Consider the following 15268-nt stretch of genomic DNA (forward strand, 5'->3'; position numbering starts at 1 on the left):
TGTGGTTAATGTCAACAGAGGGTTTTACACACAATCCAGTGGCAGCAACCACCGGGATTGTGCCTAAAACTGCTGCACTGCCACCCAGTTGTTTTCGCAGCCCCTGGTAGACCCTGCATGGCTCATTAAAAAGAACCTGTCACCTAAAAATCATCACAGAGGGCACTTTGCAAAAAAGCATTAACGAAAAAAAAATTTCTACTAAAAAATAGTTACACCGAAGTACATAACATTCCCGTACCCACACATATACGCACATACGAACATTAAACGCATATGTCGGGGGTTGCCTACGCGTGAAAACACTGATTGCAATACACATGTTAGACAGAAAAGGGCAACCAAACTGATAAGAGGCATGGAGAAGCTCCGCTATGAGGAAAGATTAGGACCTGAATTTATTCTCTCTTGACAAGGAGATTAAGGGGGGATATGATCAACACGTATAAATACACCGAGTTCACTATATGAACCACTGATGTAGTTATTCACCCTGAGGTCATCACCGAGAACAACTTACGTCTGGAGGAAAATAAATGTAATCTCCAAACACGGATAGGTTTCTTCACAGTGAGAGCTGTGAAAATGTAGAATAGACTCCCTCAAGAGTTGGTTCTGGCCAGCTCAGTGGATTACTTTAAAAAAGGCCTGGATACATGCATATTCCCTGGATCAACTATACCTATAAATGTTATATCCAGTTATATTCTGATTGCCTCTCAGGGATCAAGAAGGAATTTTGTCCCCTGCTGGAGCAAATTGGATCATGCTTTGCTGGGTTTTTTTTTTTTTTGCCTTCACACAACTAGAGCTTTCTTTTGGTGGTATTTAATCACTGCCGGGGTTTTTATTTTTTGCTAAATTAACAAAAAAAGACCGAACACTTTGAAAAAAACCCACATTTTTCTTTGTTTCTGTTATAAAAGTTTACAAATAAATAATTGTTCTTCATAAATTTTGGCCAAGATGTATTCTGCTACATGTCTTTGGTGAAAATAACCCAAATTAGGATGTATTTTTTAGTTTGTAGGAAAGTTATAGAGTTCACAAACTATGGTATAGATCTGAAAATTGATCAATCATGAAGTACTGACAGCCAATCTAATTTCTTGAGGTCCAAGAATGTCAGAACCTGTACAGATATCCCCCAAATGACCCATTTTTGTAAAGTAGACAGTCCGACGTACTTCATAAGAGGAATGGCGAGTTTTTTTTGAAGTTGTGTTTTTTTTTTTTTTGTCATTTTTTGGAAAATTTAAAAATTAAAAAAATTATTTTCACTATTTTTTTTTTTTTTTTTTACATACTGTCACCAGTGCAGTACAGCATCATATAACTGGCATGGCGGTGACCAGGGACACTGACTGGTGACAGTATGAAATAAATAAATAAATATATATATATATATATATATATATATATAATTTTAATTTTTTTTTTTTAAGATTTTCTTTTCATATTTCACTATGTCCAAAGTAGTACAATGTTACCATAGTAACAATGTACTACGTTGGGGAAGTGATCAGTATTTTTTTTTTTTTTTTTTACACAATTTGCTTATAGCAAAGTATTACTTTGCTATAAGCAAGCATTTACCTGAATGACATCGATTCATTCAGGTTTTTTTTGTGCTTAACTGTGATTTGGCCACAGCTAATCACATGACATGTGCATGTGACCTGCTGTGACCATTCACAGCTAGACACTAGTATACAATGGATGGCATGAATGAAGCCATCCATTGTATACAACTGTCATGTGACCTGCTGTGATTGGTCACAGCAGGTCACATGGTACCGGCAACAGGGGCCGGTACTCAGATCTGTTATTGGCCGTGTCCGAGGTACACGGCCGGTGATAGATCGCGCCGCTGCGCGGCTCTGCAACATGCGCATGTGTGGGAGGACACCAAATGGCGTACACCCCGGAAAGCTAATGCATTTTTGCGGCCGCCAAACGGCTATAGGCCGGGCATCTAATGGTTAACGTTTAATATTTTTAACCACTTACCCTCCTGAGGATTTAGCCCCCTTCCTGACCAGGCCATTTTCTATGTTACGGTGCGATACTTTAACTGACAATTGCGCGGTCATGCAACACTGCACCCAAATGAAATTTAGGTCCTTTTTTTCTTTTTCCCACAAATTAAGCTTTCTTTCAGTGGTATTTGATCCTGTGCGGATTTTTTTATTTTTTGCGCTATAAAAACAAGAGACTGACAATTTCGAAAAATAACAATATTTTGGACTTTTTGCTATTAAACATGTCCAGTAAAAAAAAAATCTAATTTCTTCATAAATTTAGGCCAAAATGTATTCTGTGACATGTCTTTGCTAAAAATTTTACTGTAATTTTTTTTTTCCCCCACTAGTAATGGCGGCGATCAGTGACTTATAGTGGGACTGCGGCGGACATTCTGATGCTGGGGGGGGGAGAACTAACTTGGTGTCACTGACATCCCCAGTGACACCAATACAGAGATCAGTGCTAAAAAGAAAAAAAATGACACTGTACTAAGGACACTGGGCGGGAAGTTAACATGAGAGTTGATCAAAGGGTTAACTATATGTAGGGAGTATATATGACAAAACCACACCCACCTACAAAAAGATTGGGCCCTTATGACCGTTTATATTTATCTGTAACTTCCAGGGTGGAAGGATATACTTTAACTAGTTGCCGACCGCAGATAGCCGAATGACGGCTACACTGCGGCCGGCCAGTTCTGGGTGGACGTCATATGACGTCCTCCCAGAACGCGCTCTCCTGCGCGCCCCAGGGGGTGCGCACCCGGCGATCTCCGTGGACACAGCTGATCACGTGATGTGGTAAAAGGCCAATCACAGCGGCCTTTTACCACGTGATCAGCGGTGTCCAATGACACGCTGATCAGAGGGAAATGCAAGTGCCGGTTCTCGGCTGCACTTTCCTCACGCTGTCAGATCGTGAGGAAAGTACTGCCGAGAACCGGCAGTTGTCAGAGCGGGGATCGGCACCGATCATCAGGGCACTGATGATCAGTGCCCTGATGATCGGTGCCCAGCAGTGCCACCCGCAAGTTCCGCCCACCTGTGCCCAGCAGATCACCCACCTGTGCCCAGCAGTGCACCCACCTGTGCCACTCTGCAGTGTCACACACCTGTGCCCAGAAGTGCCACCTACCTGTGCCCACCCACCAGTGCCACCCACCAGTGCAGCCCAGCAGTGCTGCCAGTCAGTGCCACCAGTCAGTGCCCAGCGGTTGTGCCAGTCAGTCCCGCCAGTCAGTGCCCAGCAGTGATGCCAGTCAGTGCCGTCTATCAGTACCCATTATCAGTGCCGCCTATCAGTGCTGCATATTAGTGCCGCCTATCCGTGACACCTCATTAGTGCTGTCTATCAGTGCCGCCTATCCGTGCCACCTCATTAGTGCTGCCTATCAGTGCCCATCAGTGCTGCCTCATCAACGCACATCAGTGAAGGAGAAAAATTACCTGTTTGAAAAATTTTATAATAGAAACAAAGAAACTTTTTTTTTTTTTTTCAAATTTTTTGCAATTTTTTTATTTATAGCGCAAAAAGTAAAGCGCCCAGTGGGGATTAAATACCACCAAAAGAAAGCTCTATTTGTGAGAAAAAAATGATCAAAATTTCATATGGGTACAATGTTGCATGACCGCGCAATTGTCAAAGTGCGGCAGCGCTGAAAGCCGAAAATTGGCCTGGTAAATAAGGGGGTATAAGTGCCTGGCAGGCAAGTGGTTAAACAGTGTCGGTCACAGTGAATATAAACCAAATGTAGTACCTCAAAGCAAATAAACTAGACATTATCCTTAAACGCAAATGATATAGGTGCATGTACATCAAAATCAGTGTCACAGTGATCACATGTACATCCAGTGATAAAATTCCTACCCTTGCCCAAAATAAGTGAAAAATTGCTTGTGTATTCCACACTTCTAAGTGTGGAATACACAAATAAGCTAGGGTGGAAATTCTACAATGCAGATGATTACCATCCACAAAGCAATAAACTGAAGATGGGGAAAAGGGATCCCATTAAATGATCAGGACAGAAATCCTTGGCTCTGTGAGTTGCATAACCTGATAATGAGGCATTTGCATCGCTGATTTGGAGTACTGGTAGCGAGGCCTGGAGTTTGAATCTAGTCTGCATTACCTGTCAATCTGGTAAGGTATATGGGTTGACAGGTGCCATATTATACAAACCACAGAGTGATATTTGAGCACTTATTTATGTTTGGAGTGGCACGGATTTACAATCGATGAAGGATAGCTGACCTCGCAGTGGCAGCAGGATCCTGGAGCACGACATTTTGTTGGTTCTATCTAGCGTGCACTACCTGTTGTTTTGGTAAGGTGTATAGATTGACAGGTGGTACACAATTGATTGCACTGTATGATCACTAGCTGAAGTGTGGCATGGCACATATTCACAGCGTATAGAGAAGTGTGGAATACAAGCAATTTTTCACTTCTTTTGGGCAAGGGTAGGAATTTTATCACTGGATGTAAATGTGATCACTGTGACACTGATTTTGATGTACACGCACCAATATAATTTTGCGTTTTAAGGATAATGCATTATGTTTAGTTTATTTACTTCGAGGTACTAAGAATAGAAGAGGACGTATTGGTTTGATCAACATAGAGAAGTGATGGAGCACTAAGAACTGGTGGACTATATGAAAATTCTATCTGAATGTATGGATTCAGATTGAAAAAGCAACATTTTTATTGAACATTGGGGTAGTTGGTTTATATTCATGGTGACCAACACTGTTTATATTTACAGTATCTCACAGAAGTGAGTACACCCCTCACATTTTTGTAAATATTTTATTCTATCTTTTCATGTGACAACACTGAAGAAATGACACTTTGCTACAATGTAAAGTAGTGAGTGTACAGCTTGTATAATAGTGTAAATTTGCTGTTCCCTCAAAATAACTCAACACACAGCCATTAATGTCTAAACCGCTGGCAACAAAAATGAGTACACCCCTAAGTGAAAATGTCCAAATTGGGCCCAAAGTGTCAATACCACCATTATTTTCCAGCACTGCTTTAACCCTCTTGGGCATGGAGTTCACTAGAGCTTCACAGGTTGCCACTGGAGTCCTCTTCCACTCCTCCATGACGGAGCTGGTGGATGTTAGAGACCTTGCACTCCTCCACCTTCTGTTTGAGGATGCCCCACAGATGCTCAATAGGGTTTAGGTCTGGAGACATGCTTGGCCAGTCCATCACCTTTACCCTCAGCTTCTTTAGCAAGGCAGTGGTCATTGTGGAGGTGAGTTTGGGGTCATTATCATGTTGAAATACTGCCCTGCGGCTCAATCTCCGAAGGGAGGGGATCATGCTCTGCTTCAGTATGTCACAGTAATAGTTGGCATTAGTGGTTCCCTCAATGAACTGTAGCTCCCCAGTGCCAGCAGCACTCATGAAGACCACAGGACATGGTTCCAGTAATCCATGTCCTTAGTCTGCTTGTCTTCAGCAAACTGCGGGCTTTCTTGTGCATCATCTTTAGAAAAGGTTTCCTTCTGGGACAACAGCCATGCAGACCAATTTGATGCAGTGTGCGGTGTATGGTCTGAGCACTGACAGGCTGACCCCCCCCCCCCCCCCTTCAACCTCTGCAGCAATGCTGGCAGCACTCATACGTCTTTTTCTCAAAGATAACCTCTGGATAGGATGCCGAGCACGTGCACTCAACTTCTTTGGTCGACCATGGCGAGTCCTGTTCTGAGTGGAACCTGTCCTGTTAAACCAATGTATGGTCTTGGCCACCGCACTGCAGCTCAGTTTCAGGGTCTTTGCAATCTTCTTATAGCCTAGGCCATCTTTATGTAGAGCAACAATTCTTTTTTTCAGAGAGTTCTTTGCCATGAGGTGTCATGTTGAACTTCCAGTGACCAGTATGAAAGAGTGAGAGCAATAACACCAAATTTAACACACCTGCTCCCCATTCACACCTGAGACCTTGTAACACTAACGAGTCACATGACACCAGGGAGGGAAAATGGCTTATTGGGCCCAATTTGGACATTGTCACTTAGGGGTATACTCACTTTTGTTGCCAGCGGTTTAGACATTAATGGCGCTGTGAGTTATTTTGAGTTATTTTGAGAAGACAGTAAATTTACACTTATACAAGCTGTACACTCATTACACTCACTACTCATGGGGGAGATCTCTGATGGGGGGCACAGTCTCTGATGGGGGTGCTGCTTCAGATTGAGTGCGGCTTAGAACGAGTGCAAAGCAGTTAAACGCAGCAATCTAATTATGCCTTCTCTACTTTCACAGGTAAATGCACCTCTCTCCTACCTCCACTCTTAACTCAAAAACGCATTGACTCCTGCTGCCTTCCTCCTGGGTAAATGCACCTCTCTCCTACCTCCACTCTTAACTCAAAAACGCATTGACTCCTGCTGCCTTCCTCCTGGGTAAATGCACCTCTCTCCTACCTCCACTCTTAACTCAAAAACGCATTGACTCCTGCTATATTCAGAACAAATGGTGTATTTATATTTGTGTATATGTTGACCAGTGCTCACCTTTAGCTGCACCCGTTTTACGATTGTTGTCTGTTTCCTGAGAAACATCCCTCCCTATTCATGTGATCCTTATCAGCTTCTAATTGGGGCGGAGTTGAATGCTCATTTGAGCATCTCCCTATAAATTTAGATCAGCTCATGGGGGAGATCTCTGATGGGGGGCACAGTCTCTGATGGGAGTGCTGCTTCAGATTGAGTGCGGCTTAGAACGAGTGCGAAGCAGTTAAACGCAGCAGTTGAACTAAGGCAGGAGAACTTAAGCAGCAGGAAGACACATCAACAGCAAGAAGCTCTACTGCACGCTGGACAGACTGCAAGCAAACACCCTGGGAAACATCTCTTACATGCCTGAGACCCACTCCGTGTACCTTTATATAATACACCCCTCTTCTCCTTATCACATTACTATCCTCTATTCCCAAATCTCATTTCTTTACCCCTCTGCTCCACCCCAAAACTTGTACATCTCCCCCTCATTGCTATCATCACCTCCCCAAAATGCCTCTTCCACTCCTCCTCATTTTCCTCTCCTCCGTTCCCAAAATCCATTCACTATATCCCTCTGCTCCTCCCAAACAATTGTATATTGTGTCCTCACTGCTTCCTTCGCCCCTCTATGGCACCCACCACCTCCTCCTATTACTCCACTCTCCCACTGACCCCAACACCTCCACTAGTAGTTTTTCACGCTCCTGCACATCCCGCTCCCATGCCACCTTTCTCACCCTTCTCCTCCTCATAACCGCGGGGGACATCTCCCCGAATCCTGGCCCTCCACCACCTCCCTCACCCGCACAACACCCTCCCGCCTCCACGTCCAGCCGCAACCCCCGCAACTTAGTATCTGTCCCCCTGCTCCCTAAAATCTCCCCCCCGTTTTCATGTGCACTCCTGAACGCCCGATCGGTGTGCAACAAGCTTACCGCCATCCACGACCTCTTTGTCTCCCGTTCCCTCAACCTCCTAGCGATCACGGAAACCTGGATCCAGCCCACTGACTCTACCTCCCCTGCTGCACTCTCCTATGGAGGTCTCACCTGGACCCACTCACCCAGGCATAACGGTCGTAAAGGTGGTGGGGTTGGTCTGCTCCTGTCACCGCAGAGCACCTTCAGAGTCCTCCCAAACCCCCCCTCCCTATCCTTCTCCTCCTTCGAGGCCCACTGCGTCCGACTATTCTCCCCAACCCCCCTGAAGATTGCTGTGATATACCGGCCTCCTGGATCCATACCCCGCTTCCTGGATGACTTCTCCTCCTGGCTACCCTTCTTCCTCTCCTCTGAGCTACCCACCATCATCCTTGGGGATTTCAACATCCCTGTCAACCTCGACAACCCAGACACAGCCCGTCTCCTCCACTTAACCTCCTCCTTTACACTTGCACGGTGCATACAATCCACCACCCACTCCAACGGTAATATCCTTGATCTTGTCTTCTCCAACCACTGCGCTCCCCACAACCTCACTAACACCCCCTTCCCTCTCTCTGACCACAACCTGATTACCTTCTCTATCTCCTTGTCCTCCAATGCCTACCCCTCCAAATGTCACACTTCTACCAGCCGTAACCTCCGCAACCTTAACCCTGCCTCCCTCCACTCTGCAGCTGATCAACTCCATGACCGCATCCTCCCCCTGTCCTGCCCCGACTTGGCTATGACCGCCTACAACAACACGCTCTCAACAGCCCTTGACTCACTAGCGCCTTTAACCACACGCAACATCAGACCCCGACCGCTCCAGCCTTGGCAGACTGATCACACCAAAACCCTCAAACGACACAGTCGTGCCCTGGAGCGACTATGGCGCAAAACCAAATCCCAACAAGTCTTCACCCGCTACAAATCTGCCTTCCACACCTACACCTCCTCCCTCCATGCTGCCAAACAGGCCTACTTCCTGACCCTCATCAAGGCCCTCTCCTCCAGTCCTCGCCGACTCTTCTCCGCCTTCAACACTCTACTCTCTCCACCCCCACCTCCACCCAGCACCTCACTCACTGCCCTTGAGATTGCCAATCACTTCAAAAACAAGATTGACACAATTCGCAAGGACATTGCCACAACTCACACGCCCTCTCAACCCGTCCCCTCTCACACAGCTACCCCCTTATCCCCCCTTCCCCTCGACATAACCCGCAGGGACTTCGTCGCTGCTCAAACTCTCTCCAACCCCCTTCACCCTCACTCAGCTACCCCCTCATCACCCCTCTCCCACGGCCCCACCACTACTCTGACCTCCTCTTCCACCCCACCCTACATTCCTCATACTGAAGCTCACCCAACACTCCGCACCTTTGACCTTACTACCATCAAGGAAGTCTCCAAGATCCTCTCTGATGCCCGCCTCACCACCTGCCCCCTCGACCCTATCCCCTCACAACTCCTACGACCTCCTTCCCCCTCCATCCTACGCTCCCTCACCCACATCTTCAATCTCTCCCTCTCCTCCGGCACTTTCCCCTCCCCTCTTAAACATGCACACATCACCCCCATACTTAAAAAGCCCTCCCTGGACCCTAATGACCCGAACAACCTCAGACCCATCTCCCTGCTCCCATTTACATCTAAACTCCTCGAGCGCCTAGTCTACACCCGCCTATGCTCTCACCTCAACGACAACAACCTCCTCGATCCCCTACAGTCCGGCTTCCGTCCCCTACACTCCACCGAAACTGCCTTACTCAAACTCTCCAACGACCTGCTAACCGCCAAAGCTAATGGCCACTATTCAGTGCTCCTACTCCTTTACCTCTCTGCGGCCTTCGACACAGTCGACCACCCCCTCCTCCTCAAAAAACTACACTCCCTCGGCCTCAGAGATTCTGCTCTCTCCTGGCTCTTGTCCTACCTATCACAACGCTCCTTCAGTTTACCTATATTGCTACCACCTCCCCCTCGCTCTCCCTCTCTGTTAGGGTCCCTCAAGGCTCCATCCTTGGGCCCCTTCTCTTCTCCATCTACGCCTCCTCCCTTGGACAACTCGTACACTCTCACGGCTTCAACTACCACCTCTATGCCGACGACACACAAATCTATCTCTCAACCCCCCACCTCACCCCCTTGGTCTCAGCCCGAATCACACACCTACTGAGCGACATATCAGACTGGATGTCACTCCACTTCCTCAAATTGAACCTCTCCAAAACCGAGTTTCTTGTCTTCCCCCCAGCCCGGACACCACCCCCCATTCACTTCTCCGTCACATCCAACAACGCTACCATCAAACCCGCCCTGCAGGCCCGAGTACTTGGTGTCATTCTGGACTCCAACCTATCCTTTCAACCCCAAGTCCAATCTTTAACAAAGTCGTGCAGACTCCACCTCCGCAACATCGCCAAAATCCGCACGTTCCTAACCCCAGAAACCACTACACAGCTCATCCACTCCATCATATCCGCTCCTCACAAGACCTCCTTCTCTCTAGTTCCCTGGTCTCCTCCTCCCATGCCCGCCTCCAGGACTTCTCCAAGGTGTCACCCATCCTCTGGAACTCCCTGCCCCAACCCATCAGATTATCACCTACTCTCCTCTCCTTTAGGCGCACCCTGAAAACCCATCTCTTCAGGGAAGCCTACCCCACCCCCTGCTAACTTGCCGACCTCCTCCACTCTTTCTACCACTCCATCCCCCACAGCTATCTCCTCCTGTGCCACCATCCCCTCCCTCCTAGATTGTAAGCTCGAAAGAGCAGGGCCCTTGATCCCCTCATGTTTTGCATTGTATTGGTATTGTTCTGTCACATGTTCTGTCCCCCTTTGTAATGTACAGCGCTGAGCAAACTATTGGCGCTTTATAAATACTGTATAATAATAATAATAATACTTTACATTGTAGCCAAGTGTCATTTCTTCAGTGTTGTCACATGAAAAGATAGCATAAAATATTTACAAAAATGTGAGGGGTGTACTCACTTCTGTGAGATACTGTAATATGTAGGAAGTGTTTTACTAGGAGGCGAGGGGTGTGTGCTTCACTGTAAGCACACTGATTGGGATCCCTTTCACTGCCAGAGCCATTTTTGCGTTTAAAAAAATAATGTAAAGCCTGAAGATTACACAAAACTCCAAAATATTGTATGTTATGAAATCAGAGACCCTAGAGAATAAAATGTTGGTAGTTCCAATTTTTTATGTCACTTGATATTATCACAAAGGTCTAGGAAATGCAACATTTCAGTAAAAAATACACTTAAGTTAATTTTAGGACACAAAAAGCAAACATCTATCCAATTTTTTTGTAAAATATAAAAGACGAGGTGGCTTTAAGTAAATATACAACATGTCAAACCTTACATTTGTGTGTTTTTGTGAAACAGCAACATACTTTAGTACCCTATATTTTCTATAGAAGACTCTTCAATAGCCCCTACGTGTCATCATGTTAGTTTTATGGAAGAGGTCTGGTGCTAGAATTATTGCTCTTGCTCTGGCGTGTGCGGCGATATGTAACGTCTATCGCAATCGTGGTTTCCATGTGTAGGCGTCCCATCATGTGCTTTTACGTTTGTGCATGCGTGCATGTGGGGGTGGGGGCCTTGTAAAAAAAGTGGTGATTTTTGGTGATCGGACATCCTTCCCCCCCCCCCCCCCCCCTTCTTTTTTTTTTTTTTTTTTTTTTTTGAAAGACGTGGTCAGGACAAGAAGGGGAGGGGAGCAGATGTCTGTCTCTTTTCTCCTCTGTAACCGCATCCTGACATACCGCTGGCACCCACTGAACCAGCCCCGGGACTGGGGGGGCAGCGGCTGGCACTGTGTGGAAGCAATTTGAAGCTGCCGCCCGAATGCTTTCACCTGACAGATGAGCTCTGCTGCTTGCCCTCAGCAGAGCTAAAGGCACAAAAAAAAACTACCTGTCCGGCGCCTGGAACTGCATGTCCCAGGCGTGGGGCGATTATGAATTGCACATCCCTGGTGTAGGATTACAATTTTTTTTTTTTTTTTTTGGTTGAACTGGATGGACTTTTGTCTTTTTTTTTCAGCCAGACTAACTATGTAATGTATAGAAATTGTGCAGCGGGTTAATATTATTTACTATAATACTCTTTAAACACTTCTGCTATATTTTTAGTAGAATATTTTAGTTCTCCTTTATTATCCCTTATTTTCTCTATATAGTTCTTACCTTTCTTTTTTTCTTTGAGCTCTCATGAAATACTTTCCAGGTCTATCCCCCCACTAATATCTCTCACTAATCATCTTATTAAATACTCTCCTCTTTTCCTCTTCCATTAAATTATTTAATTCTTTTTTTTTCCATAACCTTCTGCTTGGTCTGTCTTGTTATTTCCTTTTTATGCACCTGTTCCAGGGTGGATTTGATTTAAATCAAACTGATTTAAATCGCGATTTAAATCACTAGTCAGTAAGGCTTGATTTAAATCATAGTTTTCTACATAAAGACTACCGTAATTCTTGCTGGTATAACTTTAATATGCAAGTAGATGAAGATTTTTGAAATTACTTTTCATATTAGTTTTTTTATCCCCAGTTTAATAAGTTAATCATTCATATTTGGACAACTTTTCTGTTGTACTTAGGAAGGAGAAAAATTACCTTAATAATAATTTAAATAGATTTATTCAACTGAAACAATAACATTACAGCATATGTTATTTGCTTAAACAAACATCCATGTTTGTTAACTAATTTGGCTAAACAAAATATACATATTTTTAAGAAACTTAGACTGTCAGCCCCTTCCTCCTCACACTTAGTTTCACTTTCTTCTTGTGCAGATCTATTCCACTCCAAACAATCAGAAAAATATTGTTTCTATTCTATTCACTGAACTTCTTGAAACTTAGCACTGAAGCGGTTGATTCTGTATTCATAGGTTTGTAGAAGTTAGGATTAAGGTCTTTTTCTTAATTCTGTTCATGTTATAACATTTTTGCTGTGAAGAAGAGGCATGTGATCTCCGCTGAGTCAAATTCAGTTTTGATAACTGCAAAGTAAACCAAGCATCTGTGATAATATCTTTGTAGGCAGAGAAACTGCCCAATAATCTTACAAAAACCTCTGGAAGAGCATGACATTGTGGATGGATTAATGGAATTTATTTACCAAAAAAATTAAACATATACAGCCTTATTCTACATAATTAAAAACCTCATCTTTATTTCATGATGGAATAACCTTTGGATGGTAATATATTTTCCTCAAAAAGCATTTAATTTAATTTAAAAACAATCCGATTTTAAATAAAAAAAAATCAGATTTAAATCAAAAAAATTATTTAAAAAAAAAATCATTGATTTTTATCCACCCTGACCTGTTCTAATTCAAACCATTCTTTAAGAAGCGTGTTAATTCTTTCATTCCTTTCCTTTTTTTTTTCTTTTTTTCAACCCAATCGCTATTATGATTCTTCTAATATAGGCCTTATGGGCTTCACACACAGTCGCCACAGACACCTCCTCAGTCTCATTTCTTTCAAAATATTGTTCTATTTCTCTTTTAATTATCTCCTCTGTCTCATGATCCTGAAGAAGTGTCTCGTTTAATCTCCACCTGTTCATTTTTTTTTTTTTGTTCTTTTCCCAATATCAACCTCATTGTGACTGGTGCATGATCTGACAGTGTTATAACTTCTATCTTTGCTTTCACCAAAGACTCTGAGTCTGTAATCTAGCAATATATAATCCAATCTTGAATACGTCTCATGTGCGTGAGAATAAAATGTATAGTCTCTGTCGTTCAAATTTTTAATTCTCCAACTATCTGCCAACTGACACTGTTGTAATTTTTTCCTTAGTACTTTCAAATATTTATTCCCCTCTCTCCGCACATGTGATGTCATATCCATCTGCGGTTCCATGCAACAATTAAAATCTCCTACCACAATTAATTTACCTTTTTTAAAATCCAATAGTTTCTTTAATATGTTCTTTAGATAGACTTCCGGCTTTTTATTAGGGCTGTATATATTTACCAATGTACATTCTACCTCTGCAATTTCTCCTTTAAAAATAAAAATCTCCCCTCCGGATCCTCCATTTTTTTTTTCTTCCAGAGAAAACCTTATATTCTTCACAAACCCAATTGCAACTCCTTTAGCACGTTTAGTTGGGGAGTCTGCATAGTACCATACTGGATAATGCTTAGAATACAATTTCACGCTTGTTTCTTGCATTAAGTGGGTTTCCTGTATAAACACTACCTCAATAAATCTTTTTTGTATCTCTCTTAAGTATCTTAAATCTCTTCTCTGGGCAATTTAACCCCTTAACATTATAAGTCATAAAGTTAACCTCCTCCATTACCATATGTTTTTCCATACTTTCTTTCACTAGGATTCTTCCTACATCCTCTATCTCCTTTCTTTATGCTGAGTGTTACAGGAGGAAAACTTCCTCTTCCTTTATTGTCCTGTTTGTCGCTTCAAATCCCCCTCTCTGCCGGATTCAATATCCTCAAGGGCTTGTGCTTTGTTGCTTCTATCCTCTTCTCCTTTTTAGCCCCCCCCCCCATGTGATCTCCCCCTATACTTAAACATTGCCAATCCGTTCTTTCAATTTAGTGCAAAAAATGCAGTTAACTTGGCCGCTCTCACTTACCCTCCTGTTCTCTTCTTTCTTTATGCGCTCCTGCTTCCGCTTTCCTTCAGGGGTCTGTGTTTCTGTATTGTTTCTTTACAGGGGGAGATAGCTGTTCTTCCATAGAGGAGATGCCCCCCTCTGGGCCTGCTTCCTCCCTGGTCCTCTGCCGCCAGGGACACTTGCACAGGTCCTCTACACTTTATGGGAGAACCCGGCGTTCTCCACCTAGGAACGCCGGCCGGCTTTTCCTCCTCCCAGAGCTCCTTTGTGGCCGGTTGCGTGATTCCCATCGCGTCCTTCTGGCTCCAGGCCGCCTGCCGCACCGGACGAAATTTACCACCGTCTCTCTGCGGCGTCCACCCGGAGCTCTGTCAGCCCTTCCACTGCTTGTCCCGCGACCTCCACAAATCAAAAACAGCCTCTCTACAGACCTCCCCTCTCACAGGTAGGTCTTGTTGGTTGGCATCTCCCGGAGGGTTTTGGCAGGTCTCGAGGGATAGGCGGCTGGCTTGACGGAGAGCTCTCACATCGAGCTCTCCCTCACCGCCATGTTCAGGCTCCTCCCCAAATCCCAATTTCGCTGCCCTCCCAATTTCGCTGCATAAATGGCATACCCCAACTGATGACGTACTCCTTGTACGAAACGCGTCTTGGAGGAAGCCTACGCGGCCACCATACTTACACCAGCTGGTTAGTGCTCATAGCCGTCTTTAGGCTGCTTGTTTGTTGTATCTGCATTAAGGATTTGCCACATGTATGTTCGCACTTTTATCTATCTAATACGTTTTAATAACATTTTTTTTTTTTTGGATCAATAATATACTACACTATGGGCATTTCCTTTTGTTGCTCTTTGTGAGCTTTTAATCCCCCAGGGCCCCCTTTTCCCCCCATGGTGACCATTTCTTTACCCAGAAGAGGTTGCGTCCATATCCTTAAAGAGGTCTTCCGGACACAGTGCCAACCTTGATGTTATCTATCCACCCTGGGCTAACATCTCCGGTACCATCCTTAAGAGGAACTCCAGGCGGAACTTCATTCATTTATTTACTGTGCATATTCTATGCGTATCCGGTGAGTGCGCATTTTAACTAATATGCCTGCCGCTCACATGGACTGTGGAGTCACACAATATCTGGATTAACAAAAGTTACCTTGGTCACATC

The 15268-nt window shown here is 44.4% G+C and overlaps 1 protein-coding gene across 1 annotated transcript in view; it reads left to right on the forward strand.

Moving 5' to 3' along the window:
• Positions 1–9628, forward strand: part of LOC149448861 (uncharacterized) — a gene marked incomplete at its 3' end in the record, with an annotated part of 29855 nt that extends 20227 nt beyond the window's left edge. The window contains exon 3 of the mRNA XM_089694161.1: positions 6313–9628. Coding sequence (XP_089550287.1) covers positions 7062–9628 — 2567 coding nt within the window. The remainder of the gene's footprint in view (positions 1–6312) is intronic.
• Positions 9629–15268: the final 5640 nt, after the last annotated feature.

This window comes from Staurois parvus, unplaced genomic scaffold (genome assembly GCF_062004578.1).
Source record: "Staurois parvus isolate SC_StPar_1 unplaced genomic scaffold, SC_StPar_1.0 ptg000653l, whole genome shotgun sequence".
Lineage (NCBI taxonomy): Eukaryota > Metazoa > Chordata > Amphibia > Anura > Ranidae > Staurois > Staurois parvus.